Below are 14,593 nucleotides of genomic sequence, written 5' to 3'. Positions count from 1 at the left end.
GGAAACGCAACTCTTCAGTCTTCTGTGCCCGATTTTTAAGTTAATGAAGACTGCTTTATTGCAAAGGTTATATTGTCACATACACGATAGAAATAAATATAATGCTTTACAGGTTTACAGTATTACACAGTATAATGAAACTTTTATTTTCCCAGCCTCCCTTCCCACAAACCAATTATATAAATGCAAAAAAAAAAGATCAAAGAAATGGACAAAAGAAAGTGCAAGTAATAAATAGAAACAGTGGAATGAGTTTAAAAAAATGTCTAAGCTTGAAAGCCTTAGTTGTCCCTTGTATTGCGCAAGTCTAGAAACAGATCTTAATAAGTGTAATAATGGATAATGGTTTGACCTGACAAAAAGCCGCGAAGCCTAGTTGTAGATGTTATAAATTTCATTGGCAGTGACCACAATGGACAGGATTCATAATGAGCATATCAGAGGGATGGCTAAGGTTAAGCAGTTAAGACACAAGATTTGAGAGGCAAGGCCTGAATGGTCGGAACTTGTGCAGAGGAGTGATTGTGGATATATTAAAGGATGTTGAATGTGGAGCTGCCAGGCAGGAGGAAAAGAGGAAGACCACAGAAGATGCTGTTGGTTCTTATATAGCACTTTTCTGCTCTGCCTGAGTACTCAAAGAACTTTATCCAACGTGCCTCATTCACCCAAGCAATTTTGTTTTCTATGCTATGTACATTCCATCAAACATTCACACAAGAGCATCTTGGGGTTAGTATCTTGCCCAAGCATATTTGGCATCCAGGGATCAAACCACCAACCTTCCAGTTAGTAGATGACGTGCTCTACCTCCTGAGCTAAAGAATAGGCTTGTGGATGTAGTGAAAAAGGACATGTGGAGGGTTGTTGTGGCAGAAGAGAATGCAAGGGATATGAGATGGAGGCAGATAAAATACTTTGGCCACTGCAGCAAACCTTAATCAGAGTAGCAAAAAGAAGGAAGAGTCAACAGTAGCAGTGGGTGAGTGTATGTCTTGTTCAGGAGTCTGATTGCTTGTGGAAGAATATTTTGGGGTCTTTTAGTCCTGAATTTTAGACTCTTTTAACTTCTGCTCAAGAGAAGAAGCATAAACAGACTGTGCTATGGGTGTGTATTGTCCTTAATGTTGTTTTGGGTTCTCCTAACAACCCTTGTGGCTTAGCTGTCCTGTACTGATGAGAAGGCTGCTCCAGTGATATCTTGGAGGTTTTGAACAGTCCAGCTTCCATGCCACACTGTGACTGAGGACCTGATGACACTCTCAACTGTATCTGTAAAAGCTGCTGAGGATTGTAGTCGACATGCCAAATGTCCTCCGTCATCTCAAGTCTTTCCTCAAGTACAGTCTTTGTTGTGTTTTCTTGAGTAACTTCTAGGTGTTGTGAGATCAGGTGAGATCCTCACTGATGTGTTTCCAAATAAATTAAAGGTTTTCAACCTCTCTACCCGAGTCTCACCGATGTATATTGGATTTATATTGAGGTCTTATCATGGCCTGTTGCTCCTAAAGTCAAAAAAGATACTTTAAAACTACATTGTAATTTACATTTATTAATGTTTTAAAGGCTGCTAATGATTTACAATGACAACACTGAACCAGTGTTGCGTCCACACATAACAACAAAAAACTATTTTTAAATTGTATCTTTAGGCACTTTCGTACTTGCAGCTTTTCACACAAACACACAATTTTTTCCTACTTTAGTTGAAGCTGTGCTAAAAAGGAAACAATAACACAGTTCGACAGAGATGAAATGATATTTTTGTATCAACAAGTTGATTCCCAAAGAGTTATTAGCTGCAGTGCAATGCAGTGTGTCCTTATAAACAATGAGGAAACTGGACAAGTAACGAACAAAAGAAGTCTGTACTATGTCCATGTCAGCAAAGACCCAAGAGATGCATCTGTCCAAAGCCATTTTACTATAAGAAAGAAGAACAAAACAAGTGACGAAGAAGCAAAGCAGCAGAGCGGCCTATTGCATCATATTAACATTTTTATTTAGAGCCTACTGAAACGCTGCAACTTCAAACAGATGGAAAACCTGTTACATTTACAACATTACCATTACTATACCGTAATTACTCTAAAATTTGTGCAGGACTAACTTAGAGTGATAACATTACATCTTTACATTCTGAAAATAGCAACATCAGCTGTCTCTTCTATGAATACAGTGCTTACCTTCTGATGATAAACAACAATAACAACGTTCCATAATTAGAATCTTTTAAAAAATCATTCAAACACAAATATTTGCAAAAAAAATCCTTTGTACTTAATGACCATTGGTGGTATTTCAGTATCATGTTACATAAAAAGCTCCCGTTTCAGTCCCAAGAATTCTAGTGCATTTCCAGCAAGCAGTTTATCCTGTAACACAAAAGAGAGTGTCATTATTTTAAAGATATTTTAAAAAAAAGGTCATTAAAATCTACAAAAAACTGTAATGCCAAGTATATCATATTTGATACATGAGATTTTGGGGGGCCTCTATATCATCAGTGTGATTTGTTTTTTAAATCTAAAGAAAAATGCACACATACACAAATTAAAACACATATATGTAAATGGGGGGTTTTTTTGGTTTTATTTTATTTGTTAAGTGTTCAATAGACATGGTTCAGATTTTACATGATGTACAATGGCTGGCTTTCCTTTCTTTCCATGTGTGGTAGCATCCACCACGATGACAAACCCTTTCTCCTGTGTTGCTTAACTAAACAAGAGGAAAATAATGCTACCTTTAGTGTATCATCAAACACATCCATCGACTCGATGAGTGACCCTGGCTGTAGCTCACCAAGTGGGAATGGATAATCTGTTCCCAGCATCACTTTATCCTGGAACAGGAAAATGTGAACTTAGCAAATTAAGATTTGGTGAAAGCAGGCATAACTCCATCCTGAAGACATCAGTGTTTCCACACATCAGCACACACTCTCACAGCCCACATTCTCTGTGTTTAAAACTGTCAGTACTCTTCAGTGTGTTTTGAATCTATCCTGTCTCGCCACCAGAGGTGTGACTCGTGGAATGAATGAATGTTGGACACCAGCTCACTTTTCCAATAACGTCAATGAGCAGCTTCAGGGAGGCGGGATCATGAACCAGGGAGTCGGTGTAAAAAGAACCGAGGTATTTCCGTGGACTGACATCGTTGTCAACTGCACAAAGGTCAGGGCGGACTTTGTGGCCGTGTTCAATTCTGCCAACAGTGAATGGGAAAGAGCCACCTGGATACACGTGAACACAGGCACTAAATGTCAAACATCAACACACAGTGGCTTATTTCATCTTAAATTGAGCATAAAGCAAGAATACATTGAAACTGGCTGCCTAATGCTTTTCATATACTGCTGTGATCTTAATAGTAAACTAAATGATAAGCATGGTGTTATCTTTTTATACCTCCATGAGCAAAGCAGACTTTCAGTTTTGGAAATCTCTCAAAGATACCACCAAATATCATCGAGCAAATAGCCATGGTTGTCTCAGATGGCATACCTAAGGAATGAAAAACATTTAAAATATATCAACATTAATAATTTTTCTATTACAATGCACTAAATAGCACATGAAAGCTGGGTTGTTTTAATATTAGTGTTGTTTTTAGTTGACTAGACCAGATGTAATAGTCAGTATGTTCTGTTCCCACTCCAGTATCCTCCTCACCCACTAGCCAGGGTAGCCAATACTTTGCCATCCTCCCATCTGTCTGCATGTCCCATGGGTGGACAAATATGGAACAACCCAGCTCCTCTGCTTCCTGTAGTGTTTATCAGAATGAGAAATGAATGAGAAATTAGGCCATAATTATAAAGAAGAATTAGTGGAACCAATGTAGGCATAATTAAAAAACACTATCACAATAACCCCATGTTATTATGTAAGTGTGTAAAGTCTTACAGCATAGAAGGGATAGAGTTCAGAGGCATTGAGGTCCCAGTTGTTGATATGTGACCCAATCTGGACCCCAGGGAAGCCTAGCTCCTTCACACAGCGCCTCATCTCCATCACAGCTAAATCAGGGGCCTGCATGGGCAGCGTGCCCAGGCCCACAAACCTCTTGGGGTGGCTACGCACTGTCTGAGCCAAGTCATCATTCAAAAGGACACAGAGATCAAGTGTGTCGTGAGGCTTAGCCTGCAATCAAAACACACGATGAATATACACAAATATATGTGTGAAGACTTCTCGATTGAAGAAGATCATTAAGCAGCTTGTAGTATTGCAAAGTTTAGTGGTAGGCACAACTCAGTTATCTGACACACAGTAGACACCACTTTGTCACACAGCTTTTGACCAAATCTGCTGTGACTCGTTGTGCATTTACCCAATAGCTGAACATCACAGGAACGGTCGAAAGGGCCTGCAGTGCGACACCTGCAGGCCGTGAAAAGAAATGCTGCTTTTAGTCACTGATGAAAGGATGAAACTAACAAACTTTGTGTCATTTGTGTCTGTGCATGTACCGTGTTTATCCATGTCTTTTATGCGAGCATTTGGATCCCAGCAGTTTTTCTGTATTACCCGGAAAACCTTCCCATCCTTCATCATCTTTGCTTCACCCTAAAACACAACATTAAGACCACTATCAGCTCTAGTTTCTTTTAATATCTTTGGATTGTCTTTGGACAGATTTTCTTTGTGTTATTGGTCAGTTACAACCTTACTTTTGAAATGCTGGGATGCTGTGAGACTTGCAAATAAAAGCAGACTGCAATGATCCCAGAAACATATTCACATAAAATATGTGCATCTTAGACAGGAAGACTTTCTCAGAAGCAAAGATGAGCAGGGGTTCACCAGTCTACAAGTAGAATAATGTTCCTCAACAATCAATTCCAGCGACTTAAATATTTAATCATCTTTAGTGCAAAATATCAGCAGGATTCAGAGAATCTGGACAAAACTGAAAATCAGTGCTAATGTCACTGATGTTCGGGCCCTCAGGCGGCACTGCATTGAAAACAGGGGCGATTCTGTCATGGAAATCAATGCATGTGATTTGGGCTTAGGAACACTTCCAGCCACTGTGCCATCCACAAATGCAAGTTTAAGCTCTATGATACAAAGAAGAAGCCATATGTGAACATCATCCAAAAAAGTCTTGTCCTCTCCGGACATTCATTTAATATAGACTGAGGCAATATGGAAAACTGTTCTGTGGTTGGATTAGTTTAAATTTGAAATTCCTTTTGGAAAAAATGGCCTTTTCCTCCTCTGGACTAAGAAGGAGAGGGACCATCCAGCTGGTTTTCAACACCCACTTAAAGCACCTGCATCTCTGATGGTATGGGGGTGCATTAGTTCCTGTGGCGTTGGCAGCTTACACATCTGGAAAGATACCATCAATGCTGAAAGCTATATACAGGTTTTAGATGAACACATATATGCTCCTATTGATATGACGTCTTTTATCTGGGAAGTCGTTGCATATTTCAGCATGACAATGCCAAACTGCATACTGTGTCTATTCCAACAGCATGGCTTTATAGTAGAAGAGTCTGAGTCCTGAACTGCCCTACCTGTAGTCCAGATCTTCACCAGCTGAAAATATTTTGCAAAGACCCCGCACTGCCAGAAGACCCAGCCAGAATCCTCCACCAGACAAGAATGGGACAACACTCCTCTTCTTCATTGTTAAATAAAGAGGGGCGCTTCACAGTGGTAAAGATGGCCCCATCTCCCCTTTCTTAACATTTTTGAAATGTGTTGCTGCCATCAAATTCAAAATGAATGGTACATGTTCCTAGTTTAACCAGTTGATATGTTTTCTATGCTCTGCTGTAAATCAAATATGGGTTTATGAGATTTTCAAATCACTGCGTTTTGTTTTTATATATATTTCATGCTGTGTCCCAGCCTTTTTGAAATTAGGTTTGTGTGTAATTTTAAAGCACATGTTGTAACATTTAGATTTGCTAACAAAACTGAGCCACATGATGGCAGCAGACAGTTGATATTACTGCAAATGTTCTGGGTGAATCCAAAAGGCCTGGACTCCTCTAAGATCTTTAGTACGAAGCACACAAGCACAAGTTCATTGCTTATCTGAGTTTAGGCATTAATTCTGAAGAATAGATTGCTCATTGTCAAGTATACTTTGCTGTTACTAAAATGCTCAGCCCATGTTTGGGGCTAAAAGTTGCCAGGCTGCTCTGTATTGGGCTGTGTCACCTCGCTGAGTTCTGCAGCTGCTCACATAGCCAGGGCCAGCCTGGCAGGTCTGTGGGGTGGGTGCAGCCGCCAGCTGGGATGAATCTGCTGTGTGTTCAACAAAGTAGTGCAGTGCATAAGTGCTCCTGCACCCTAGCAGAGGAAATAGTGACTTACCTCACAGTGATGGTGAAGCTGGACAAACCCATCATAGCCGTACCTCTGAAACACATAAAAAATACAGGATTACAAACCCAGAGTTTAAAAGTATCACATATAAATATCAGCCATATATTTGACTCCATATTTGTTGTTTCTGATAGAAAATGTTGATTTTGTTATCCCATCTGTGAGGGTTTGGTCATCATCCTACAGGACTGGCCACTCCAGTGCCCTGAATACCTAAAAGATATTGCCTTTTGAGCATACTGACACTTTTTGCATACAAATGAAGCTGCAGATGAGCTACGTGAGCAATACAGCAGAAAAGCCCCTTTTCATATCCATGCAGATCAGCTGAACTGTGTACTCGGATAATGCCACTGAGGAGCTTCTGTTTTTCCAGTTGCAAGATGGGTTTTACATCCGTGTTTGATGTGTGGATCTGTGGCCTCAAGAAGCTGTTTCAGTGAAAGGTTGCTTTAAATGAAATGTCATCATGCCAGTTTAACTGTGGACTTGATCTTAAGTTCAAATAATGTTGTGCTTAGGGCCCTAGGCCCTTTTAACCAACTCAGAACACACAATAACATAGTTTTATTGCCTTGATACGTTTTTAAATATCAGATTCTTTGCAGAAGATTCTTACAGACATGATGTTTCATAGAGGAAGACATATTTGCAATAAATCATATGGTGTAGAGAATGCCACATGATTTAATGATTTGCATTGTATTAAGTTTTTTTTTATGCGGGAGATCTTGCGGGAGGACTCAGGCTTTAGCTCATGTCTTCTGTTCAGCTTTAAATGTGGGAAATGATTAGCCCGGCAGTGACAGAGACATAAGGGCAGGAACAGATAAACCAAGTCCAACGTCTATTGATTAAAGTTTAACCATCCATAGAGAGGACAGATTTATGCAGTGGACTTTTAATCTCCCTGCTGACAAGCCAGCTGAAAAGTCTATATATTTAACGTTAGTAGCATTTAATAGCCCCAGTTCAAGCTCCATCTGCCAGGGAAGTGACACAAAGATGTTTTTCTCAAACCCACTGACCCACTTCAGGTGAGATCTGATCTACAGACTGTGGGTTTATTTAACACTCCAGCTCCGTGACATTAAAACCCAAATCATCTTGTCTGTGACAGTTCCTACCTGCTTCAGGTCGGGCCACTCCTTTGGTAAAATATGATTGTGAATATCAACCTTCATCCTTAGGATTATTATTCACGGAAAACGTAAAAGTCTGCTGGCCGAGGTATCCTGGGAAAAACTGTGGGCACATTCACTCCCCACCCTGAGCCTGAAACCAATGACCGACAGGTGAATGTCTGCTGCTGCTGCTGCTGGGACATTTATTGCCCAATCTTTGAAACAAACAGAAAACCAGAGCAGAGGCTTTAAACTGCTCCTTTAACTGGCTGCCTTCGTTACACTGAGCCTGAATTCTGCACTCATGGCTTTAATTGATTATTTTGGTTTCACATCATGGCTGCAGCTTATTTCTGTGGTTAGCATGCACAGTTTGAAATGTACTGAAACGACCTTCATTAGCCAACTTTATTTAATTGCTTGCACATATCGCTGCTCGAGGATGCCACCTGGTGGCTGATTAAGGTTGGTCACCCTGCCAGGGTTCAAGATCCAAAACTGGTTATTGTCAATATGCAAGCATATCGAATTTAGGGCAATAATCCCTCACATGATGCAAAAACCTTTAATAACATAAATATACTGGCACAAATATAAGTAGAAAATACAATTTACTAACGTGCATTAAGGCCATCTGTGGCAGCAGGGTAATGTTAAGTTGCTCGGTAGCTTATTGGATGCCTGTGTAAAGGTCTGGGCTTTGGGCTACAGGTCTCCTGTGCGTATAAATCACAGCAAACTCAAAGTGAAAGAGTAAAAATGCTTGGCTAACTCGGGCAGATGTCACTGCATGTACTGATTCTGAATTAACAGCTGAATTATGGGAGGAGAGAAAGAGGAAGGGGAGGAGGGGGAAAACTTGAAGGTACCGCCTGCTTGATTCACAGCAGATCTCAGCAATTTATCGCTTTGTCGCATCTAACCCTAAACTGTGTCTAAGTGGCTCAGCCAGCAGGGTGTTTGCACTGATCCTACAGCGCTCACTTCTCTCAGAGGGAGTTGCTTCGCTGCTGATGCTACGAAGATAAATCCGTTATCTCCCATCTTGTCTTATCGCCATCTCTTCTCTCTCCCCTCTGCGCAACTGAGTCGACCGGTGGCATATTGGACGCGCTGGATGGCTGCTGCACTTATCGAACCGGTGTGAATCTTTTTTCCATCATCCTCATCTTCCTCTGAGACTGAAAGCAAAACAACCGCAGTAAGAATGACAGACCAGGTGACCCAAGAGTCCTACCCCGTCCCAGACCCGACTGTTGTGGATCCCTGCCCGGCAACGGTGCGGAACGGCCAGTGCGCCCCGGATGGCTTCACCAACCACAATCACCAGCAAGCCAAAACCCCCACGGAGCCCGAGTCATTCACCGTGGGCCAGGAGATGAAAATCACAGACACGGTGGAGGGAGAAGGTAACTTGACACACCTATGGCAGGTTTGGGGATGCATTGTGAAAGTTATGGATGCTCATGTGCGTGTGTATGTGTATGTGTGTGTGTGTGTGTGTGTGTATGTATGTGTGTGTGTATGTATGTGTGTGTGTGTGTGTGTGTATGTATGTGTGTGTGTGTGTGTGTGTGTGTGTGTGTGTATGTGGTGGTGTTTTGGGGGTGGGGGGTGGGGGTGGGGGGTGGGGGCTGTGGAGATGGGATGGTTATTTTTACTCATGTGAGATATTTTTAGTCTGCTCCCTGAATAATAAATGACAACCATTCATCAGCAGGATTCATACCAGACAAAATGACCAAATTCAAAGTGAAGTTTAAAGCTTTAAAATCGCTTCAGCTCTTAGACTCATTCATTCATTCATTCATTCATTCATTTGCAGACATTGGTCTACATTGCCTTTGGAAAAAGTTGCCTTTTTTAAAAAGACATGCAACAGACGCTAGTTGTTTATATGTTTCACAAACCCTCCAGTGTGCCTTTGCATTTGCTTAATCACTTCAAAAACTCTTTAGAGAATTAAAAAACAAAAAAATAAACTTATTGCCTGTATTGTAATTGAGACTCTGATTAAATATAAAGAATGTTTATTGGATCTGCTGACATGCTGATTAAACAGTGTTTCTCCCAGTAGTCTTGCAATGTGATCAAGCATGTCTGCAATAATAATAAACTGCTGAAATGTATTAATGTTCTGATGGATTATTGCTAAGAGCTGAAATCCATGTCTGGGATCACACTGAATGATGAGACAAGACTGATACTCAAGCTTGGAATAGCTTTAGGATACACATCAGGGGGCAGAAGAACAAACTGGAACATTGTGTGTATTAAAAATCACCTTAAGGCAGCGTAGCGTATTATTTGTAGTCAGTTAAATTCTTTTTTTTTTTTTTGTTGAAAATTGACCAAAAAACCTCCTGAACAATCTTCCCAACGTTTTTGCCTCTAGTTTTTTTAGGTTTATGGAAAGTTTAAGGTTTTGGTTAGAAGACCCTTGTTTTTAGTCATTGTTAAAAGGAACAGTGGCTTCCTGTTTGGAATGGAAAAAGAACAGCAGTCTTCTGTGTCTAGTGTCACTGTTGTCAACCTTAACCTCCATCCTGTGCAGACTCGATGGCTGTGCAACCACATCACTGGACTGCTGTCCCTTTGATTATAACTGCAGCCATTAGAAGGCGCTGTTACAACGAACCCACACATCAGGTCTTAGATTCTTGCAAAAACGGACCATAAATTTGTGGGGATCCCCTCGATATGTTTGCAATGCCGTGGTACCTCTCATGATAACAAACAAGGCGATATAAATCAAAGTAATTACTTACAGCAATATTAAAAATCTGTAAGGAGAGAAAAAACGAGGAAACTTCATTTAAAAAACAGCAACAAACGAGTGAAACAGACGCATGGTGGTTTAAGCACTGCTGCTGTACATCATGCACACACATTTCATTCAGTATTTTTCACTTTCACAGCCTCTCTTTCACCCCCCTCCCCCAGTCTTTTTTTCTTCACACTTCTGATTTGCATAAATGATAAATGTATCCTGTAATAATGCTGTTTATATATATCTTACTAATGAAGATATACACATGACATGGTGCACATATTGATGACCGATGATAGTAAGGCATACAGCAGGGTTACAAAAGGTTAGGAGCAGTTTTGTCACACCCCTCTCAGGAGTATCTCTCTTGTATTTCCTTATGCATGTGTTCATATGGGAGATGTGTAATCTGCTGTTTGAGCTGTGTGCCTGATGTTCATCATTTTTAGAAGAGAAAGGTGTGAAGGAGTTGAGCATTGAGAGAGAGACATGCGCAAATGCGCACAAGCTTGTGTGTGAGTCAGAGAGACGTACGAGGAGATGTTGAGCACATGCCTTCTGTCTGATCCCCCAGCTGGAGATCATGTGAGCAAAGTGATTTACCATGCTGTCCCACTTCCCCCTCAGTCTCTCTCTCTCTCTCACACACACACACACACACACACACACACACACACACACACACATTGGTTAGTTAAGGTTTTAACTGAGTTTACTCTTTTTTACTGTTTTACTCTTTCTCTTTAATTCAAGTATTGAAAAACCAAACATCGTTCACAGAGCTGCTAAAGAGCATTTCTTACTATTTTAAGTTTTGCAACGTTAGTTATAATTTTACAAACGCCATAAATCCAATGTTCATAGATAGTTTACAAACCAATTATTAACTGATTAGCTGATATTATTAAAGGCATTATTATTTATCTTTTAACTGATAGTAAACAATAAAAAAACATAGGCCATTTTTATTTATCATTTATAAAACAGTGTATTACTTAGTAAGATTTTGCACTGAAGTATATACAGAGCTGGTGACTCTGTTATGGGTAATCTTGCCCCTTTTTTAAAGTCACTTAACATCAATACAAGTTATTCCTAATTATCGTGTCTATCCCAAGCTGATACATTTCAACTCAAATTCAAGAGAGGGGTCTAGTGGGTGGTCTAGAGGCGGCTCAGCACTTGACTAAGGCACTTCATGTTGGTGCAATATATGATCATTTTGAGTGCTCTAATAGAATGGAAAGGCACTATACAATATCCATAGAAAATCACTCTTTGCACCTTGTTTACAGCACGTTCAGCTCAGGTTGTAAGAAAAGTTTCTTCAGAACAAATATCAAATAAAACAGGTCATAAAGCATGATTCATTGATATTGTAGCATTTAGCTGGCCTTTTACAACTGTTGATAAACCATGCAGGTTTGGTTTAAAGTCATATTAATGAATCTTTGTCCCAATAATATTACACAGAAATCACAGTTTGCTCTGATGGCAGTCGTCCAGATGATTTTCATCTCCCTTTGTGCACAGCCCATGTGACTCTTCTGGTTTTCTTTGAGCTTTTGCCTTAAAAATAAAATCTGTTGCAGCTAGAGCAAAAGATTAGTGACGATGAGTCACAGGATAAATTTTTTTCTGCGTCACAGTGTTACCAAAAAAGGTTGAGTTTTGCTGTTTTCCCCTTCATGGCGACAAATTTATACTTTGTCATTTATACTTTGTGATAACACAAACACAAGCTTGACACTGAACAGTAAATTATTGTTGTGATCCATAAAAGATATCAAATACTTAATACATCAAGTTTAAGTCCTCATAAACTAATTACATGCAGACTGGGGGCTTTTTACTATCTTGATTAAAGATATTGGAGCTATATTGCATCTTTTAAAAGATATAGTTTTACATTCTTTATATCTATTAGGGTGCAAACTGCTTTTGTATAGTTTGGACCAAGTTTGAAACTAAACCAAAGCTTTATTTGGAACAGTTGGTAGCTTTCACTGGTGGGAATCTGGTGAGGGATTATATCTGAGTTGCTGTATGGTCTATCTGACTTGTCTCCTTCTGTCTGCACCGATGTAAGACTAACAGTCTTAGGTGGCAGCAAGAAAGCCTGTGCACAGGGTGAGCTGGAGACTCACGAAACAAAAGAGGTCTCATTTAAAAAAGCAAGTCAAATAAAAGTAATGGACTTAATTTGCATCACGGCATCGGTGGTGCAAGAGTCACTTAGCGGCTCTGAAATGTGGTTGTAACAAAGACCACTGAGCAACAAGCTTCTCTGAAAACATGATGCTGTTGTGGAAACTGAAGGGAAATTTGACAGTCTGTTGGATGTACTCAGGGTATGTGCGGCGTGATGTATTCTGTGAATCTGAAGGAATCCAATTAAGTGCCTTGACTGTTGTTGTGATTTGGTGCTATATAAATAAAATGGAATTGAGTTGAATTAATTAAAATATGGACAGATTGACAGTAAACAACGTTTGGTGTTCTTCTACACATCCTGTCTTCCTCCCCTCACCTCAACCTGTCACAGCAGACGGTCGCCCCCTCCCCGAGCCTGGTTCTGCTGAAAGTTTCTTCCTGTTGAAAGGGAGTTTTGTCACCAATTTTTATTTCAACTTTCAACTTTCATTTTATTTTATTTATACAGCACCAAATCACAACAACAGTTGCCTCGAGGTGCTGTTGTAAGATAGACCCTACGATAATACATACAGAGAAAAACCCAACAATCATATGACCCCCTATGAGCAAGCACTTTGGCGACAGTAGGAAGGAGAGGTCTATTAACACATAGTGAGTGAGAAAGGTGACTGAAGAAGAAACACCCAGTGCATCATGGGAATCCCCGGCAGCCTACGTCTATTGCAGCATAACTAAGGGAGGATTCAGGGTCACCTGGTCCAGCCCTAACTATATGCTTTAGCAAAAAGGAAAGTTTGAAGCCTAATCTTGAAAGTAGAGATAGTGTCTGTCTCCCGAATCCAAACTGGAAGCTGGTTCCACAGAAGAGGGGCCTGAAAACTGAAGGCTCTGCCTCCCATTCTACTTTTAAATACTCTAGGAACAACAAGTAGGCCTGCAGTGCGAGAGCGAAGTGCTCTAATAGGGTGATATGGTACTACAAGGTCATTAAGATAAGATGGGGCCTGATTATTTAAGACCTTGTATGTGAGGAGCAGGATTTTGAATTCAGTTCTGGATTTCACCGAGGCGCTTGCTCAGAGGGGGTTGGCTGACTGCATTAATGTTCATCATTCTTTCAAAGATGATTTTTTATCTTTGAGCCCCAACATAGCTCTCCTCTTTCTCTAATTTGGCACCACTGAAGACAAGTTCAGCCATCAGGCGTGTCCTTTAGTAAAACCACTTTCACTTTATGAAACGATCTTATGACTTGTCAGCTTTTTATCAGCAGATTTTCCCTCCTCTGTGACGCAGTTCTGTGTTGCCATTTAAAGGGAGTTTTGAGCTTGTAACCCCTGTAACCTTTAGATTGGAGTTGACCAGAAGAATAAAGGCTCAGCTCCAATAAAGGCTAAACACAGAGCTGTGTTACTGCGTGGGAAAAATATACATTTTTCTTAATATCTCATGACGAGCATGGCACAGTGCCCCACTGTAAAAAACAAACAAAAACCTGTGCTTTCAGTAATAACTGAGAATATGAACAAATTATGCATAAACTATCATTTAATGAAGATTTTAAAGCAAATCTCAAAAGCTGATTTCAAGTTGCATTCCAAACATTTGGCTCAGGGAGTTCAGAGGTTAACAGAGTCTCGTTTTTCCCTTTATTAATTTCTATTCTCAACTTGTTTTTGTGACGACTGCGACAGACCCCAGGACACATTTCAGGAAAAAAAAGGAAAAAGAAAAAAGACAAAAGCCTTACAATCACTTTTGGATGTAAAAGTTCAGACTTATAAATAATGCATGACTCTGCAGAGCCATCCTCACATTTCATGACAATGAAAACGCTTCAGGCAGTCCAGAAACTGGGCTGTTTAGTCTGTGACTTCAGGCGAGGAAGTCTCACACCACAGCAGGCCTGAGATTCATGTGAATGTCTTGACCAAGAGTTATTCTCTTTTTCTTTAACACCACATCTCTGTAGTCTGTGGGCTGCCTGATAAATCACTCCAATAAAGCTGTAAAATATCACAGTCTGATTTATTTAAAATACCTGAATTATTTATTCCATTTCTATGAAACTAATAAATACTAAAGCTAGCAAATACCGCTATAATATTTTAGTTTAGTTAGTTTTCCAAATTAAGAAAATTGTCTCAGTAAGTTTACATTTTTTTCACAACTGTAGTTGTTGTATTCAT

At 40.0% G+C, this 14,593-nt stretch overlaps 2 protein-coding genes across 2 annotated transcripts in view; one reads left to right on the top strand and one right to left on the bottom strand.

Moving 5' to 3' along the window:
• Positions 1-1,743: 1,743 nt before the first annotated feature.
• acmsd (aminocarboxymuconate semialdehyde decarboxylase) lies at positions 1,744-7,656 on the bottom strand. Its single transcript, XM_003443282.5, has 10 exons — positions 7,481-7,656; positions 6,342-6,386; positions 4,478-4,574; positions 4,339-4,388; positions 3,912-4,148; positions 3,678-3,771; positions 3,414-3,509; positions 3,066-3,238; positions 2,747-2,845; positions 1,744-2,375 (listed from the first exon to the last, which is right to left on the bottom strand). Exons 1-10 carry the CDS (start codon positions 7,535-7,537, stop codon positions 2,313-2,315), a joined length of 1,011 nt encoding a protein of 336 aa, XP_003443330.1. The 5' UTR covers positions 7,538-7,656; the 3' UTR covers positions 1,744-2,312.
• Positions 7,657-8,302: 646 nt separating this feature from the next.
• The window catches only part of tmem163a (transmembrane protein 163a), a 70,902-nt gene continuing 64,611 nt past the window's right edge, over positions 8,303-14,593 (top strand). Inside the window, exon 1 of the mRNA XM_013270261.3 lies at positions 8,303-8,886. Within this exon, the coding sequence (XP_013125715.1) occupies positions 8,685-8,886 (202 nt within the window). The 5' untranslated portion in view covers positions 8,303-8,684. The remainder of the gene's footprint in view (positions 8,887-14,593) is intronic.

Source organism: Oreochromis niloticus, linkage group LG16, assembly GCF_001858045.2.
Source record: "Oreochromis niloticus isolate F11D_XX linkage group LG16, O_niloticus_UMD_NMBU, whole genome shotgun sequence".
Taxonomy (NCBI): Eukaryota; Metazoa; Chordata; class Actinopteri; order Cichliformes; family Cichlidae; genus Oreochromis; species Oreochromis niloticus.
Note: the sequence above shows the minus strand (reverse complement) of the source record. Positions and strands in the feature narration are given on the sequence as shown.